This window comes from Panthera leo, chromosome C1, assembly GCF_018350215.1.
Source record: "Panthera leo isolate Ple1 chromosome C1, P.leo_Ple1_pat1.1, whole genome shotgun sequence".
NCBI classification, from domain to species: Eukaryota; Metazoa; Chordata; class Mammalia; order Carnivora; family Felidae; genus Panthera; species Panthera leo.
Window position 1 is genome coordinate 205,141,786 of NC_056686.1, and position 15,162 is coordinate 205,156,947.

The window sequence follows — 15,162 nt, forward strand, 5'->3', positions numbered from 1 at the left end:
GAAAGAGAGAGAGATGGAGAAAGAGAGAGAGATGGAGAAAGAGAGAGAGATGGAGAAAGAGAGAGAGATGGAGAAAGAGAGAGAGATGGAGAAAGAGAGAGAGATGGAGAAAGAGAGAGAGATGGAGAAAGAGAGAGAGATGGAGAAAGAGAGATGGAGAAAGAGAGATGGAGAAAGAGAGAGAGATGGAGAAAGAGAGAGAGATGGAGAAAGAGAGAGAGATGGAGAAAGAGAGAGAGATGGAGAAAGAGAGAGAGATGGAGAAAGAGAGAGAGATGGAGAAAGAGAGAGAGATGGAGAAAGAGAGAGAGATGGAGAAAGAGAGAGAGATGGAGAAAGAGAGAGATGGAGGGAGAGGGGGAGGGGGAGGGGGAGGGGGGGGAGGGGGAGGGAGGGGGAGGGGGAGGGGGAGGGGGAGGGAGGGGGAGGGGGAGGGGGAGAGGGAGGGAGAGAATCCTAAGCAGGCTCCTCACAGATAGCATGGAGCCTGATGTGGGGCTTGAACTCACGAACCGTGAGATCATGACCTGAGCTGAAATCAAAAGAGTCAGATGATTAACCGACTGAGCCACCCAGGTGCCCCAGTAACAGATATTCTTAAAGATAAACCACTATCAAGAAAGATAAGAATTACTATGGTGTACACCTGAAATAAGATACTGCATGTTAATTATACTTCAATTTAAAAAATAAACAGCAATTTCATAGACCCCCTTTGATTGAGCTCTATTTAAATTCTAATTCTTCCTCCTCCCTCTGCCTCCTTTCATGTTGCGTCCTTATCTCCCCCATCATAGGACATGTGGCATTTCAGAAAGGACCCTTATGAAAAAGGGGAGAAAATGTGGGAAGCAGAGAAATGAAGACCTCTGAATTACAGAAGAAAGGCCTACTCCCTTTGCAAAAAAGACACCAGCTTAAATCTTTCATTTCAGGATCTCAGATCATGCTAGGACTGTATGTGAAGACTGGGTCTGTGAGGGCTAATAAAAATCTTACTGAAATCAAAGACCACAGAAATTTCAGAGCTGGAAGGGGTCTACATCAATCGTATAGTCCAGCCCTTATTTCACACATGAGAAGAAGGCCCGGAGAAGCGATGTAATTTAATTGTCAGTGGTTACCCAGCTAGTGAATGTGGGAGCTTAACCTATTACTCAGATTCTCTGATAGCCAGTCCAATGCTTAGATATCACACAGCCTCAAACATAAGCCAAGTGTAATTATCACAGCAATTTAACAGAAAAATCTCAGTCAACTTCAAGCATAGAGATGCTCATTAACAAAACAAAGGTTTCCTGTAACATCAGTTAAAGCAGCAGAAAAAACAAGGCAAATCAATTTACATCATGTCAGCCTAAAGATTTAGCCTCACAGTGTTGTAACACTGCAGAGATCAAGAAGATAAAAGGTGTAAGAAAAGATAACACTAATTACAAGAGAAATATTAAATCATTTTAGTTATAAATACAATGTCTATTACATGATCATGAGTAATACATTTTGCAAATATGTTACCTAATTTTTAATATTTTAATATTATAGTAATATTTGATGTTTTTATTAATATTTTATTATACTAATTTAATAACTAATAATTGAAAGGCTAGGGATATGCTTCATAATGATTTTTACAGGCAGCCCTTCAAAAAACAGAAGATCATTTTACAAGGCCAATGTATACAGTAACGAGTGAGGAATGAATTAACATTGGTTAAACAGGAAGAGAGGAAGGTACAGTAGGGCAGAGGAAGAGAAGTAGGGGGAACCACAGGCCAGTGAGACATAAACTCTGGCTAAAGTAACGTTTCCATCGCTCCCCAGGCGTCTTTCCATAATTTATAAAAAGGCACCACACTGCAAAGGAGCACACCCTCATTCTGGGGTTACTCGACATGGTCTATCCGTCTCCCCAGCATTAGCCCAATAACTTCAGGTGACAACGTAACATGTAAACCCTCTCTGAGATTTTAAAGAAAGCAACAGACTCTCTTGGAACTGAAGCTTAGCCCCTTAACACCAAGAACACAGCAATCACCATAGCCCACGAATATTCCATGTTAGTCTAACCATCAGGTAACAAAATACAGTAGGCCTCTGCAAAATGCGCTTATACACAAACTATTGAAAAAATATTCAATACATACAATTTCATCAAGTTCCAGACCAAATTCAAAACACAGTTCATCAAATTCTTCGTCAGCTGGAAAAAAAAGGAGATTGCTAATTTTAATTTGTTCAGCTTAAATGGGAGTAGTATATAAACTGCATTTTCTTTTAAAACTGCCTTACACCAAGCATATGAAATATCAGGCATCAGCACCATTTTAAAACCAAAAGAGACAAAAAAAAAAATTAAAAACAAATGACTATTTAAGGGCTGATTCATTTAATATCAACTAGAGAATCAGGTTACCTGCACTGGGAAGTTTGGGTAGGGATCAAACGTAAAGTGGGCTCCGAAACACAGATCCAACACAGTGGGATAATGTCACGTAAGTCCTATCCTTTAAAATCCTGAGGCCTTGCGGCCCGGCTGGCCGGGCCAGAGTTTGACTACTCCACTTCCTGGTTCTAAGAACTGGCACCTTATGTAAACTTCCTGACTCCTAGGCCTCATCCATAAAATAGCATTTTACAGTCATTTATTTATAGCAGGAACTCTGGGAAAGTTTTCAACATTATTATGCAGGTAACAGACCTGCCACAGCACCCTAAAACATACTAGGTCTGCAACAATTAACGGTTCTCTTCCTTAGTTACATTCTGCTTCCCTCCACTACCTCATACGGCATTTTGAGGGACTTTCTTGTTATCAAAAATTGAACACAAACCGTCATTACCAGCATATTCTAGTGAAAAGCCGGTCTGAAGATTCTGATCTTGACAATGCACTTCAGTTCAGCATTTACAAGAACCTACTACGTGGCAGGAGGCTATACCAGGTGCCAAGGCTACAAAAATAAAACAATTCCTACTACTTACTCCTCTATAAAGAAATCAGATGCGTAAACATAGTTTTAAGTGCAAGGTACGGAGGTGGCACGAAGAAGGCCGTTATCCACTTAAAGTCAGCTAAGGCTTCACAGAAAGGATGAGTTCATTAGGCAGAGACCGTGAGGAGTGGGACAAGAGCATGGCAAATTTGGAAAAGTTCAGTACGGATGAAGCCTAAGGTTCCGGTCAGGAAGAAATTGGACGCAACAAGTAAAAGAACTCACAACATGCCAAGGGACTTGCTCTGTCCTGCCTGTAGGCAGTGGGGGTTACACGGAAGGATTCTGCGCTGGGCAAAAGCAGGATCAGATCTGCACTTTAAAGGATGGCAGCAAGGTGGTGGATGGATTGGAGCAGGGAGGTTTCCCTAACAGTACAAGTGAGGTACAGTGAGGGCCTGACTAAAGGAGTGGCGGTGGGTATGAGGAAGGAAGAATGTGGGAAAGGTCAAAGAAGCAGGATCTGCACGGCTCAGTGACCGGATGGGAGGCGGGAGGTGAGAGCAGGAAGAGTCTAGGACCCCCAGGTCTCCCGTGTGGATACCGTTAACTGGGGCGAAGAACAACAGATGTCCCCAGTGATCTCTACCTCCTGGTACTCACGCCCTTGTGTAGACTGAGGTCTGAAGCAATCACATGAGTGATCCCGGGAGCATACTCTTCAGGCAGCCAAGCCTGGATGGAGACGACTGCAGGCCCAGCTGACATCCTGCCGGCAACCCGGTCAGAGACCCAGAGCTAGAACCCCCCAGCTAAGCCACTCCTCCGTCCCTCTCTCAGAAAACTGTGAAATAGGGAGATGGGCTAGACCGGTGATGGGTACTAAGGAAGACACTTATGATGAGCACTGGGTGTTGTATGTTAAGTGATGAATCACTATTGCACTGCATGTTAACTAAAATTAAACACACACACACACACACACACACACAACATAACTGGGAAATAACCACCACTTGTTTTACAGTACTGCATCCTGGGGTAATTCGTTATGCAGCGATAGAGACTTCAGTCCCTGGAAATGGAGTGATGCCAAAACAAAACAGGGAAAACATGGGAATATGGCTTTGGAACCAGGAGGCAGGCTTTGAGGAAAGTGTAAATCAAAACCTCAAGTGCCTGTAACGAGAAGCCTCATAGTCTTTAATAGGATACAGGTGAGGATATGGAGGAGCCTGAGGCAGTGTTACTAGAAACTGGCAAAGGGGAATCCTTTTTATGTAAAGGCAAAACTTTAGCAATGCTATTACCCGGTTATGCACACTGTAGAAAATGTACCTACTCAACTAGGTGATGTAACTAAGATTCCCAACCAGTGCTGTAGGTGTCGCTTGGTTTTTTTTTCTTGCTGTTTATGAGAGAAGAGACAAAGTAAAGGCCATTAAAAAGGAGCCAGGACTTGACAGTTTTAAAAATTCAGTCTCCTAAGGTATAAAATGGTACTACGATAAAGAAATGACTTCTGAGCAAACAGTAAATCCAGAGCATTGCCAGGAAAGCATGGTCCAAAGATGAAATCAAGGATATGACTGTAAACTCTTAAGACTCAAAAAGATCAAAGGTACTATTCATTCAGAAAAAAGGCACTATCAATTAAGGCTGTGCCTCACAAGTTCAGTCACACAACTGAGCTTAATCAAGGGCCCTGTATCAGTACAAATCCAAGGTACAAAACACCTTATTTCAGAAATTTGTGACTGCCATGGCTTCTCACTAATGAAATGGAAACTAGCAAAACTCACTGAAGACCCACAAAGTTTTTAAAAGAAATATATAGGCAGAAACATTACAAGCTTGAGCTGAAAGGGACAGAGAGAGGACAAAATGAAGTCTCTGAACCGCCAAAAAGCTACTGGCAAGTAGAGAGAACTAATTGGATGTAAGACACGTGCTTTCTTTCCCCCATAAAAATAAGGATCACTCAGAGAGCGCAGCCAAGAGCCCAGAGGGTAGGGCTGAAAGCCATGGAGAAGGATCCTAGGCCTTGAGACCTCATCAAGAGAGTCGAACACGTGCCAGTTCAATTTCAGAATGTGTCTCCCATGTTCCCCTTTGACGAGGAATGTGTACAGCGGTCCTCCTATGCCTCTCTCCCCGCTGATGTTAGTTGTCGGCTGGGCAGATCATCTCTTTAGTCTCTGAGACCAAGAGAAACTATAGTCAAGCAGCTGTACTTAAGAAACTACACCTGAAGAGCCTCATCCACACCGGGCCGTGATTTAGAGGAGATTCTGGATTTTGAGATGCTGCTGTGATGGGATAACACTTCTGGAATCCTTGGGAAGGGGTGAGTAGGTTTTGTATGGGGGAAGAACATGAATCACCGTGGGGGGAGGGGGCAGAGGACAGACTGGCAGTCAGCTTCCAAAACTACCCGCCTCCTGGTATTCATACCCTGGTGTAGTCACCTTCCACACTGTGAAATGGTCTGTGTGACCTAAAGAATATGAGAAGGGATGGCATGTCACTTCTGACATGTGCTTCTATCACTCTGAACACTCAATTACCTGCTCTCTTGGGACCTCTTGCTCTGGGACAAACAAGCCACCATATTGCAAGCAGTCCTAGCGAGAGGCACTGAAGTCTCTGGCCAAACATGTGCAAAGAACAGAGGCCTGCCAACAACCACTTGAGTGAACTTGGAATTAGATTCTCCAACCCCAGTTAGGCCTGGAGAGAGGACTACAGACCTGGCACCCTTAGGACAACATAATGAGACATCCAGAGCCAGAACCACCCAACTGAGCCACTCCTCACTCCTGGACCCTCAGAAACCATAAAACACACGACCATCTTAAGCTGCTAATGTGGGGGGTAATTTATTATGCAGCAATAGAAAACAATTTGATCAGTAACCATTTAGTTTAGAACCGTTAAAACACTGCATCTTTCAATGCCTCATTATACAATTTGTTTTATTCCTATCCGCTGTATTTCACGTGCTTCGAAACAAGAACAAAACTGTGATTAATAATTCTAACAAAACAACACATCTAAGTGACTACCCCTTAGAGGTTTGTAGGACATATACAGGTGGCTCTGACAGTCCCGTCAGCAGTCACACCAAGGCAGAGCAGGAGCAGAACCGAACAGTGATAATAAATCAGTTAACAAGAAAATGTTAACTGTGGCAAAAGGAACACACCTGAGCAGAAAAGTGATAAAAAGGTAGACTAAGGAGATAAAACGGCCCCAGAGAAGGAAAAGGACCAGAACAAAAGCAGCTTGAGAAATCTCCTTGGTAAGCCAAGAGATGGTGAAGGCAGTGACAGGGAGAAACAATGGAATTTAGGACAAAAAGCAAACCTTGGAAGGACTGAAAAAAAATAGAATGTGCATACCAAAGACTGAATATCTGAGAATAAAAAGTGAGGAAGACTAACAAAAAAAAAGAGGGTAAGAAACAAGAGGGACCCATTCTAACTTGCAAACTAGATGCTTTGCTAAACATGCTTTTCCAACTTTGACCTCAACCCAATAAAGTTTCAAGAAAAAATACAGGAAATATAAACTGGTATTTCTAACCTGCCTTAAGTACACCTCAGTAACATCAACCTTCATGACTGAAATTTTAAGTTCATTTATTTTTAATTTATTTTCAGAGAGAGAGAGAGAGAGAGAGAGAGAGAGAGAGAGAGAGTGTTCGAGAGCACATGCGTGCACAGGGGAGGGACAGGAGATGGGGGTAGAGAGAGAATCCCAAGCAGGCTCTCCGCTGTCAGCATGGAGCCCTGATGCAAGGCTCGAACTCATGGCCTGCGAGGTCATAAACTGAGCCAAAATCAAGAGTCGGACACTCAACCGAGCCACCCGGGCACCCCTCTGAAATTTGAGTCATTAGCTGATGGATACTTATCGGGGGGAGGTGAAATCAAGCTTGCCTGATCACTTTCAATAAGAAAAACATGGGAGGGGTCGCTAGAGAATCTACGAAATCAAATAGATGTAAATAGATGACAAATCTCACCATTTTAAAAACCTAGAGTATTTTTTACTTTCTCAGAAATGGATACTTGGGTGGTAACTGATCACAGATGTCTTAAATATTTGCCCCATACCATCGTGTATAATTCAGGCATATACCATTAGTAAGAACATGGTTTAGAAGAATGGGTTAAGAAATATAAATAAGCACATTGTAAAATAAAACAGTGTAGGGAATTAGAGCTGAATTCAGAAGTCAAAAAGTATTACCTCTATTTTCAGGGACTTACGGCAGAACCCGACAAAGAATAATACTTGAAGAATATGTGGTATCTAAAATTGCGACTTTAGAAACATTTTAAAAGCTATCTTCGTGGTAACATTCTAGGCAGCAGTACCTGTTACACCGACTAGGTCTCTCTTATACTGAACCTTAAAATCCAAAAATAGTTCTCACAAATCAGTTGCCACAGCCCTTATATAAGCTGATAACTATGGGGAGAGACAGCTATCATTTCAACCGCTACAACCATATGGCCGCTGATAATTTGCACTGTTTCCTCCCTTTTCTAAATGGGGATGTTTTCAGAACTAAAAAAGACACCCAAGTGTAGCAAGAAGACTGAGCCCGCCGGGTAAAGACTCCTCGTCGTCATTCAGGTCTCAGGCGTTACTATCCTATCTAACGTTGTTCTTAGCACAGTATTTTTGTTTCCCCGATAGCCTTTAACATAATCCAGAATCAGTTCATTAGTGTGCTGGTTAATTATTGTCTGCCTCCGTCATCAGAACGTGAACGGGGGCCTTACGTGTCATGCGCACCGCTGTATTCCCAAAGCGCCAGGAACAGCGCCTGGCACCTAACAGGTGCTCAAAAAACATTAACAAAGTAAGACAGAATGCCACCACTTCCTGCTCAAGCTTCTACCCCCTAATGCCTCATAAATGTTGTTCCTACAGAGCTCTTCTTGTCGCGCTCAACTAGCTGCACTCGGGATGCAACCCAGAGCTTCATTCCTATTCTATCCCCCGACACGAAGCACGCAACAGATGCTCCATGTGAGACTGCTGAACGAATGACATGGCCAGCTTGGCACGTGCGAATGATGCAACACCAGCCCTGGCAAGGCGGGCTGGGAGAGGCTATTTCAGCCCAGCCCGGCCGCTTCGACCGCCAGACATCCCCGTCTCTACCCGGACCACCCGAGGCCAAAACCTGCCGGGCAGCGTGAACGTTCTCACGAAGGCCTTTTGAAGGGGGGAGGGGGGGGTCCCAGCCTCGGAGCAGAGGCACAAAGCCAGGCCACGGCGCCCGCACTTACTGTAGGTCCGACCCAGGGCTCGGAAGAGCAAATCCCTCTTCACGCTGACAGTCGGCATGGCGAGTCGGGATCTACTGCGCCTGCGCGGTGAACCGGCCGGGCTCAGCGCGCGAGGCACGTAGGACCCGGCTCCCTCTTGTGCGGGCTCCCTTCAATATTGCCAGTCGGCTCCCAACAGCTTCTGCCTCGTTTTTCATCTGGAGGCACGTAAATTGCGACAGTTAAACTCCTTAAATCCATATGCGTGGTATGAATAACGTGCAGGCTGAGAAAGGAGACAACATTGGCGACAACGTGCTACGATTTGATGATAGGCAGTAGAATAGGCAGATCGCAAAGGCCCTCACGCCTCCAACCCACTATGGGCGGAGGACGCCAAACTAGTGGGAGGGGCACAAGGGGAGGCACGTCGGGGGCGGGGCCTGGAGGTGGAGCATCCTCTCCCTGGGGAGGTGAGAAGATGAGCGGGAGAGGTCTCTGACAGCCTACGGAGAAAAATGTGCAAATCTGAGCTGTGGGATCTGGAGAAACCGTCAGGCCGCAGTTTGGGCTTCAATCTTCGCGCTTACGTACAGTCTCCCTTGTACTCTAGGTTTGAGCCTTGCAGCAGCCCTTTAAGACACAGGGTCTTAGAGACATTTTTAGAAAAAGAGACAAACTGATGGTTAGGCAGTGCTGTCTGCTGGCGGATACTGTGCTCAGTCCTCCGTCATCAGTAGCGGATTTCCTCTTTCTGACAACCCTAAATGTAATAGGCTGAATAGAGGCCCCCAAAGATATCAGGTCCTAACTCTTGGCCCCTGTAAATGTCACCTCATCTGGAAGGTATTTGCAGATTAAGGATTTGGTGATGGAGAGATTATCCTGGATTATCAGAATGGGCCCTAAATGCAATCACATGCATCATTTGAAGAGGGAGGCACAAGGACATTTGACAGAAACAGCAGAGGGGCCGGCAGTATAACCGTGAGGGCAGAGATTGTGATGATGCAGCCACGAGTCAAGGAATGCCAGCAGCCATCAGAAACAATGATGGACTCTCCCTTACCTCTGGAGCAGGCCTGGAGGGTCTACAGACACTTTGATTTTGGCCAAGTGAAACTGATTTTGGACTTCTGGCTTCCAACTGTGAGAGAATAAATTTGTTGTTTTAACCCACCAAGTTCATGGTTACTTGTTACAGGAAACTAATATACAAACATAGGCACCCATTATTCCCATTTTACAGATGGTGAGACTGAGGCACAAATGGAGTCACTCACCTCTCAAGGCAGAGCTGAGGCGTTTTCATGAGGGAGACCTGCCTTTATCCTTTCTAGTATTTAGTGAGTGAGGCCTCCAAAGCCATTCAGGTGGGAGGCAGTAGGGAGTGGAACTTAGGCCTCTCTGACTACCATCAAGCAAGTTTTCACTGTATTAGTTTCCCTCCATGACTGCGGGCAATCCCTTCCCAGTGCCCAACATAACCGATTGGCAGAGGTCAATAGCAAACATCATGCCCAACAAAATCTTCTGCCAAATTGGTACTCAGCTCTCAATTAACAAATAAAGGACTTCATAAATTATTGCATGCTGACCTGCTCTCCTCTGGGAACCCCAAAGTGTTCTGTTGCCTCTGAACCTCACTTTTCCTTATCTACGAAACAGGGATAATATACACCTTAGAGAATTATCCTAAGGATCAGAAATGCTCATAAATGATTAACATGCTTAAGTCCTAGGCCCTAGAAGTAAGGCAGCTGTCATTATCATCTATCCTACTCAGTTTCCTGTTTGTCTCAAACCACCAGGGGAATTCTGTTCTCATCTCCCTGTATCCCCCAATGCGTCCATCCTGCTTTTTCATCCTTTGTACCTTTGCTAGGACTGAATGTTTAGAGGATTCTAACGGAAAAGAGAAAACTAGAACACCAGTGTTCATGACAGGTGCTCAGCTGACTGATAGGAAAGACACTTGGAAAACGAGAGTGTATATCACAAATTGTAGGGAGGTGCCTCTTTTGTCTAATTTTAAAGCCAGCTGGAGAGCAAGAATGAGATGGCAGCATTTCCTAGAAACAAAAGATGGACTGGCCAATACACACACAAAAAGTCCTCCTTCCATTGGAAATTAGGGAAATACAAGTTCAAATTATAATGAAATATTTTTTAATGTTTTATTTATTTTCAGAAAGTGAGCACGTGGGGGAGGGGCAGAGAGAGAGGGACACACAGAATCCCAAGCAGCTGTCAGCCCAGAGCCCAACGCAAGGCTTGAACTCGTATACCGTGAGATCATGACTGGAGCCGAAATCAAGAGTTGGACACTCAACCAACTGAGCCACCCAGGTGCCCCATAAGGAAATACATTTTCACCCCTACCAGACTGATAAAAACGTGAAAGTCTGACCAAACTAAATGTTGGCAAGAATTGGAAGTATAAGCTTTGGAAAATAGGGCCTTACTTAGAAGAGCAGAACCTGTGCATACCTTACTGCCATTAAACTCCCAGGAATGTTTCTCTGAGAAACTCTCACCCAGGTGCCCCAGGTGAGCAAATAAAAAGGTTCAGTGTTACATTGTTCGTTGTAAAAAAAACCCAAAAACCAAAAAACCCAAACTGGAAACAAGACATGTGATCATTATTATTTTTTCCACTTTAGTCTCAAATATAATTCTTTTTTTTTTTAAGTTTACTAATTTTGAGAAAGAGAGAGCGCGCACACAGGCACAAGTGGGGAAGAGGCAGAGAGAAATAATCCCTAGCAGGCTCCACACTCCATGCTGACCCTGATGCGGGGCTTGATCTCACAACTATGAGATCATGACCCGAGCAGAAATTCAACCAACTGAGCTACCCCCTTAATTTTTTTCTTAACAGTAGTTGTCTTAGGTGGTGAGATTATTTCCTTCACTGTACCCTTTGTATTTAACAGAACTGTAATTAGCAAGTATATTTTTGTTATGAGGGAAAAAACTACAAGGTTCCTATAGAACACAGTCACGTGCAGTTCCTCTGCCTCCTCAGACATGTGTAGACAATCCAGTTCTTCCGTTGCTACGTGACAGGAGAGCCTGCGTAGATCTGGGCGAGCACGATTGTTTTTGCCTGTAAAATGTGTAACACACAGTGAAAGTTTCTGAAATGATTGTGCCACTTTCCTGTTAGGCTTATGGGTTGAGCAGCAACTGAGAAAGAGAAGCTATGAGGTCTGCAATCCTTCCCGCACTTAAAAATGCAGTATTATGCCTATGACATTTCACACTACAACAGCAGATAGTTTCAAGGGGTATGCCCAAAACAAACTTGTTTTGAATTTGTCCAATCCCAGCCTCAGTTTCCTCATCCATAAATTGGAGACAGAACCTCAGCGGATGGCTGTGAGGACAACGCATTTGGAAACAATTTGAAACCTGCCAAGCACCCTGTGAATATTAGATGTTTATACTCAAGGTAACAGCCCAGTGATCTGAGACTATAAATTTGCCCTGGCATTAAGCTTAGTAAAACTCAAGTTGATGCCTCCAGTAGGATGAGACAGCGCTGTAAGCTCAGGTTGTAGATGATACAATTTACCATAAGGGACCTTGTTTTAATTGTGGTGCATCCCAAACTGGTTCTGTTCTGGCTAAAACCTTGTATGTCTTTCCTGTAAATTTCCAGGACACTAATCCCTTTGTAGGTTACCCTGAAACTTTTAGGACAAGATCAAAGCCCATCTTTCTTCTTGGGTTTCTACCGACGGATCTATCTAGAACCAAGAAGGCCTGCTAGACCTGCCCAGTCAGGTTGATTGGCACTGACTTCCCAGTTGTCAAACCAGTGGTCATCTTAAATTGTATTTTAGAAATAAACTTGATAGACACTTTATATTATTGACCATCCCCTCATTCTAGAAATTCTCCTTTCTTAGTTTTCCTGACTCCAGATGCCTCTGTTTAGCTCCCTGGATTTTTCTACTAGCTCTCTGTGAGAGACAATACACTGTAGTGGTGACAGTTCTATAATAACAGATGCAAACCTTGCATTTACTGCTCACTGAGACCTTGAACCAAGTACTGATTATTGATGAGCCTCAGTTCCTTATAAAATGAAGGTGACAATAATATGTCCATCATTGGCATACCATAGGATGGTTATGCAAATTTTTTTTTAAACTTTTTTTTTTTAACGTTTATTTATTTTTGAGACAGAGAGAGACAGAGCATGAACGGGGGAGGGGCAGAGAGAGAGGGAGACACAGAATCGGAAGCAGGCTCCAGGCTCTGAGCCATCAGCCCAGAGCCCGACGCGGGGCTCGAACTCACTGACCTCGAGATCGTGACCTGAGCTGAAGTCAGACGCTTAACCGACTGAGCCACCCAGGCGCCCCGGTTATGCAAATTTTAAGAGCAGTAGTTCATGGTAGGGTTTAGCATGTGATAAATATTAACTCTCATGGCCTCCTGTACCTCGCACACTCCCCTTTCCCTTTCTTCAGTATAGGATTCCCTCCAGAGTTATGTCTGGTGATCTTCTCCCCAAACAGTCTCATTTCCACTACTATCTAAACACAGATGGCCCCCATTCTAACCTCCAGCCCATCTCTCTCTTCTGTGCACGTTTCTTACCAACTTCTGAACATCTGCACCTGGGTGGCCAACAGGCTGGCATGTCATACTTAAAAACGGAACTTTCTCCTTACCCCTAAACTCTTCCTTCATGTGTTTCCTATCCTTTTCAAAGTCACCACCATCCACCAAGTTACCCAGGCCCAAAATACTTAAATTGACCTAAACTCCTTCATTTCTCTCTTCTAACTCATTATGATTGAGGGAACTTGGGTGAATCTGCCTAGGATGCCTTATTTCTCACAGCACAAGGTTAAACCTTTGTGTCACCATGTTAAAGCAATGGAACCCTGTATCTCATGCCAGTCTACCAGGGATAAGCACCTGATCCAACCTGGATCTTGGACTTGGGACCACAGGGAACCTGAGGAGGTCCATTTATTTAATGGTGGAAGCAGCTAAGGTACGAGTCTGGAGCCACTGGTGGCCATGTTTCCCACCACTCAGAGAAAATAACCTGCGATGAGATAAAATGATACTGACACCAAGAGAACAGAGAGTGGAGAGAAACCTAGAAGCATTTAAATGGTTGTTCTCAAGCCCCAGGTGTCTCCCTCCTCTTCCTGAAATTTGGTTGTTTAACTGCATGAAGTTCAGATGGCTTAAAGCATGAACGGTAGAGGGTTACACCTGAGACTCAAGAGGTCGGTAGATGCCCTATAATGCAGGGCCCAAAACTACATCAAAGAGTTTGGACTTTATCTTCAGAACAATGAGGGGAAACTCCAAGATTTTAAGCAGAGAAATAACACGATCAATGAAGTCTTCTGGAAAGACCACTTTGAGTACATTGTGTACACGGAATTAGGAGTGTTAGATCAGAGGGCCAAACTCAAGGTGGGGAGGTCAGGTAAGAGGCTGCAATAATCTAGGGGACCAACGATAGCAGCTAAGACTGGGCCAATTGCATGTGTTTGAAGAAAAACAGTAATAACAATAGGCCAGCATAATCAACAGGTCATATACGAGTAGCCATAAACAACTAGAAAGATACAAACGTGAGTGCAAGACCATCCATTGGATTGGCCCTTCTTGGAACTGGAAGTCGTGGGCTGTGCTGTGCCACAACTCCAAATACATTGCTTTTGGACACTGCCAACTGCCTCTTTCAGGACCTGACCCTGGCCCCAGGTGGGTAGCAGATCATTCCAGTCTCTTTCTCCTCATTCCTCCCTCACTTGGGTTGCTGGAACCTCATAGGTTTCCAGGCCAAGTGCAAACAGAAGGTGTGGGTGAGGGTCATGAGAAGAGAAATCACGATGGCTATAGAGCCTCACTATCTCGGGCAAGACTCCTGCATCTCTGCCCAGAGCACTGGGCAGATTGCTCAGATCAGTTGAGAGGACCATAAGAATACAGAGGGTCCATAACAAATGTCTTTAACTTAGTTCAAAAGAGTGTTAAAAAACAGAACTTCCTGAAGAACATTCGACTGAAACTACCATAATGATGGCCTTCTATCAACTTTAACCAGATCTGGTCACTCCCAATGAATTATGGTAACCAGGATGTTTGAGTTTCATGGGTGTGTATGTATGTAGAGAGAGAGAGAGCAAGAGAGAGTGACAGAGAGAATATTTACCTTTATGATGAATGCACCTTATGAAAACTGGAAAAGTGACCTTTCTCCTAAACTATCCCCTCTGAGAACTGTCAATCCAGGAAGAATACTATTTCCTTTTCAAACTTAAAAACAGGAACATATTGACTTAGGTTACGGTAGAATGTCGTGTTATGGAAAAACATCATTCTCTTCCAGTTAGTAGAAATTAGCTGTCATGAAATGCACAGAAAAAAAATAATAGAACAAGGAAGTGATGTTTAAGTTATTCATTTCCACGAGTAGGCTTTTGTAACCTATGAGGCAATCGGAACTGTCATCTTCTTCTTAACTAGAGTTGAGGACTAGAAAGGGGAACCATCCTTGGTTGGTGGAATCAGATCTCCAAGCAGGACAGTGTTGATTTCTATCCACATGATCTCATCAAGACTTGCCACAGCAGAGGTGTCTGATATATTTTTGTTGAATTTTAAAAATTTTATGTATGTTTTATTCACTCGCATATACCCAATGCCAGGCATACAGAATGTGGTTGGTAAATATTTGTTGATCGAATAACTAATCCCAGCCTAAACTATGACACACTTTGTCCTCTGATTCTTCTGCTCATTGTTCCATGACTTCTCTATTTCAATGACATTCCCTTCCTTCCTTGCGATATCATTTAAGGAACAGCTCAGGGGAGCCTGGGTGGCTCAGTTGGTTAGCGTCAGACTCTTGATGTAGGCTCAGATCATGATCCCAGGGTCAGGGGACTGAGCCCTACTTC

At 44.1% G+C, this 15,162-nt stretch overlaps 1 protein-coding gene across 1 annotated transcript in view; it reads right to left on the reverse strand.

The window, feature by feature from the left end:
* The window catches only part of FARSB (phenylalanyl-tRNA synthetase subunit beta), a 73,497-nt gene extending 64,129 nt beyond the window's left edge, over nucleotides 1–9,368 (reverse strand). Inside the window, exons 1-3 of the mRNA XM_042950282.1 lie at nucleotides 9,291–9,368; nucleotides 8,243–8,439; nucleotides 2,148–2,203 (exon numbers count right to left, since the gene is read on the reverse strand). Of these exons, the coding sequence (XP_042806216.1) occupies nucleotides 2,148–2,203; nucleotides 8,243–8,300 (114 nt within the window). The 5' untranslated portion in view covers nucleotides 8,301–8,439; nucleotides 9,291–9,368. The remainder of the gene's footprint in view (nucleotides 1–2,147; nucleotides 2,204–8,242; nucleotides 8,440–9,290) is intronic.
* Nucleotides 9,369–15,162: the final 5,794 nt, after the last annotated feature.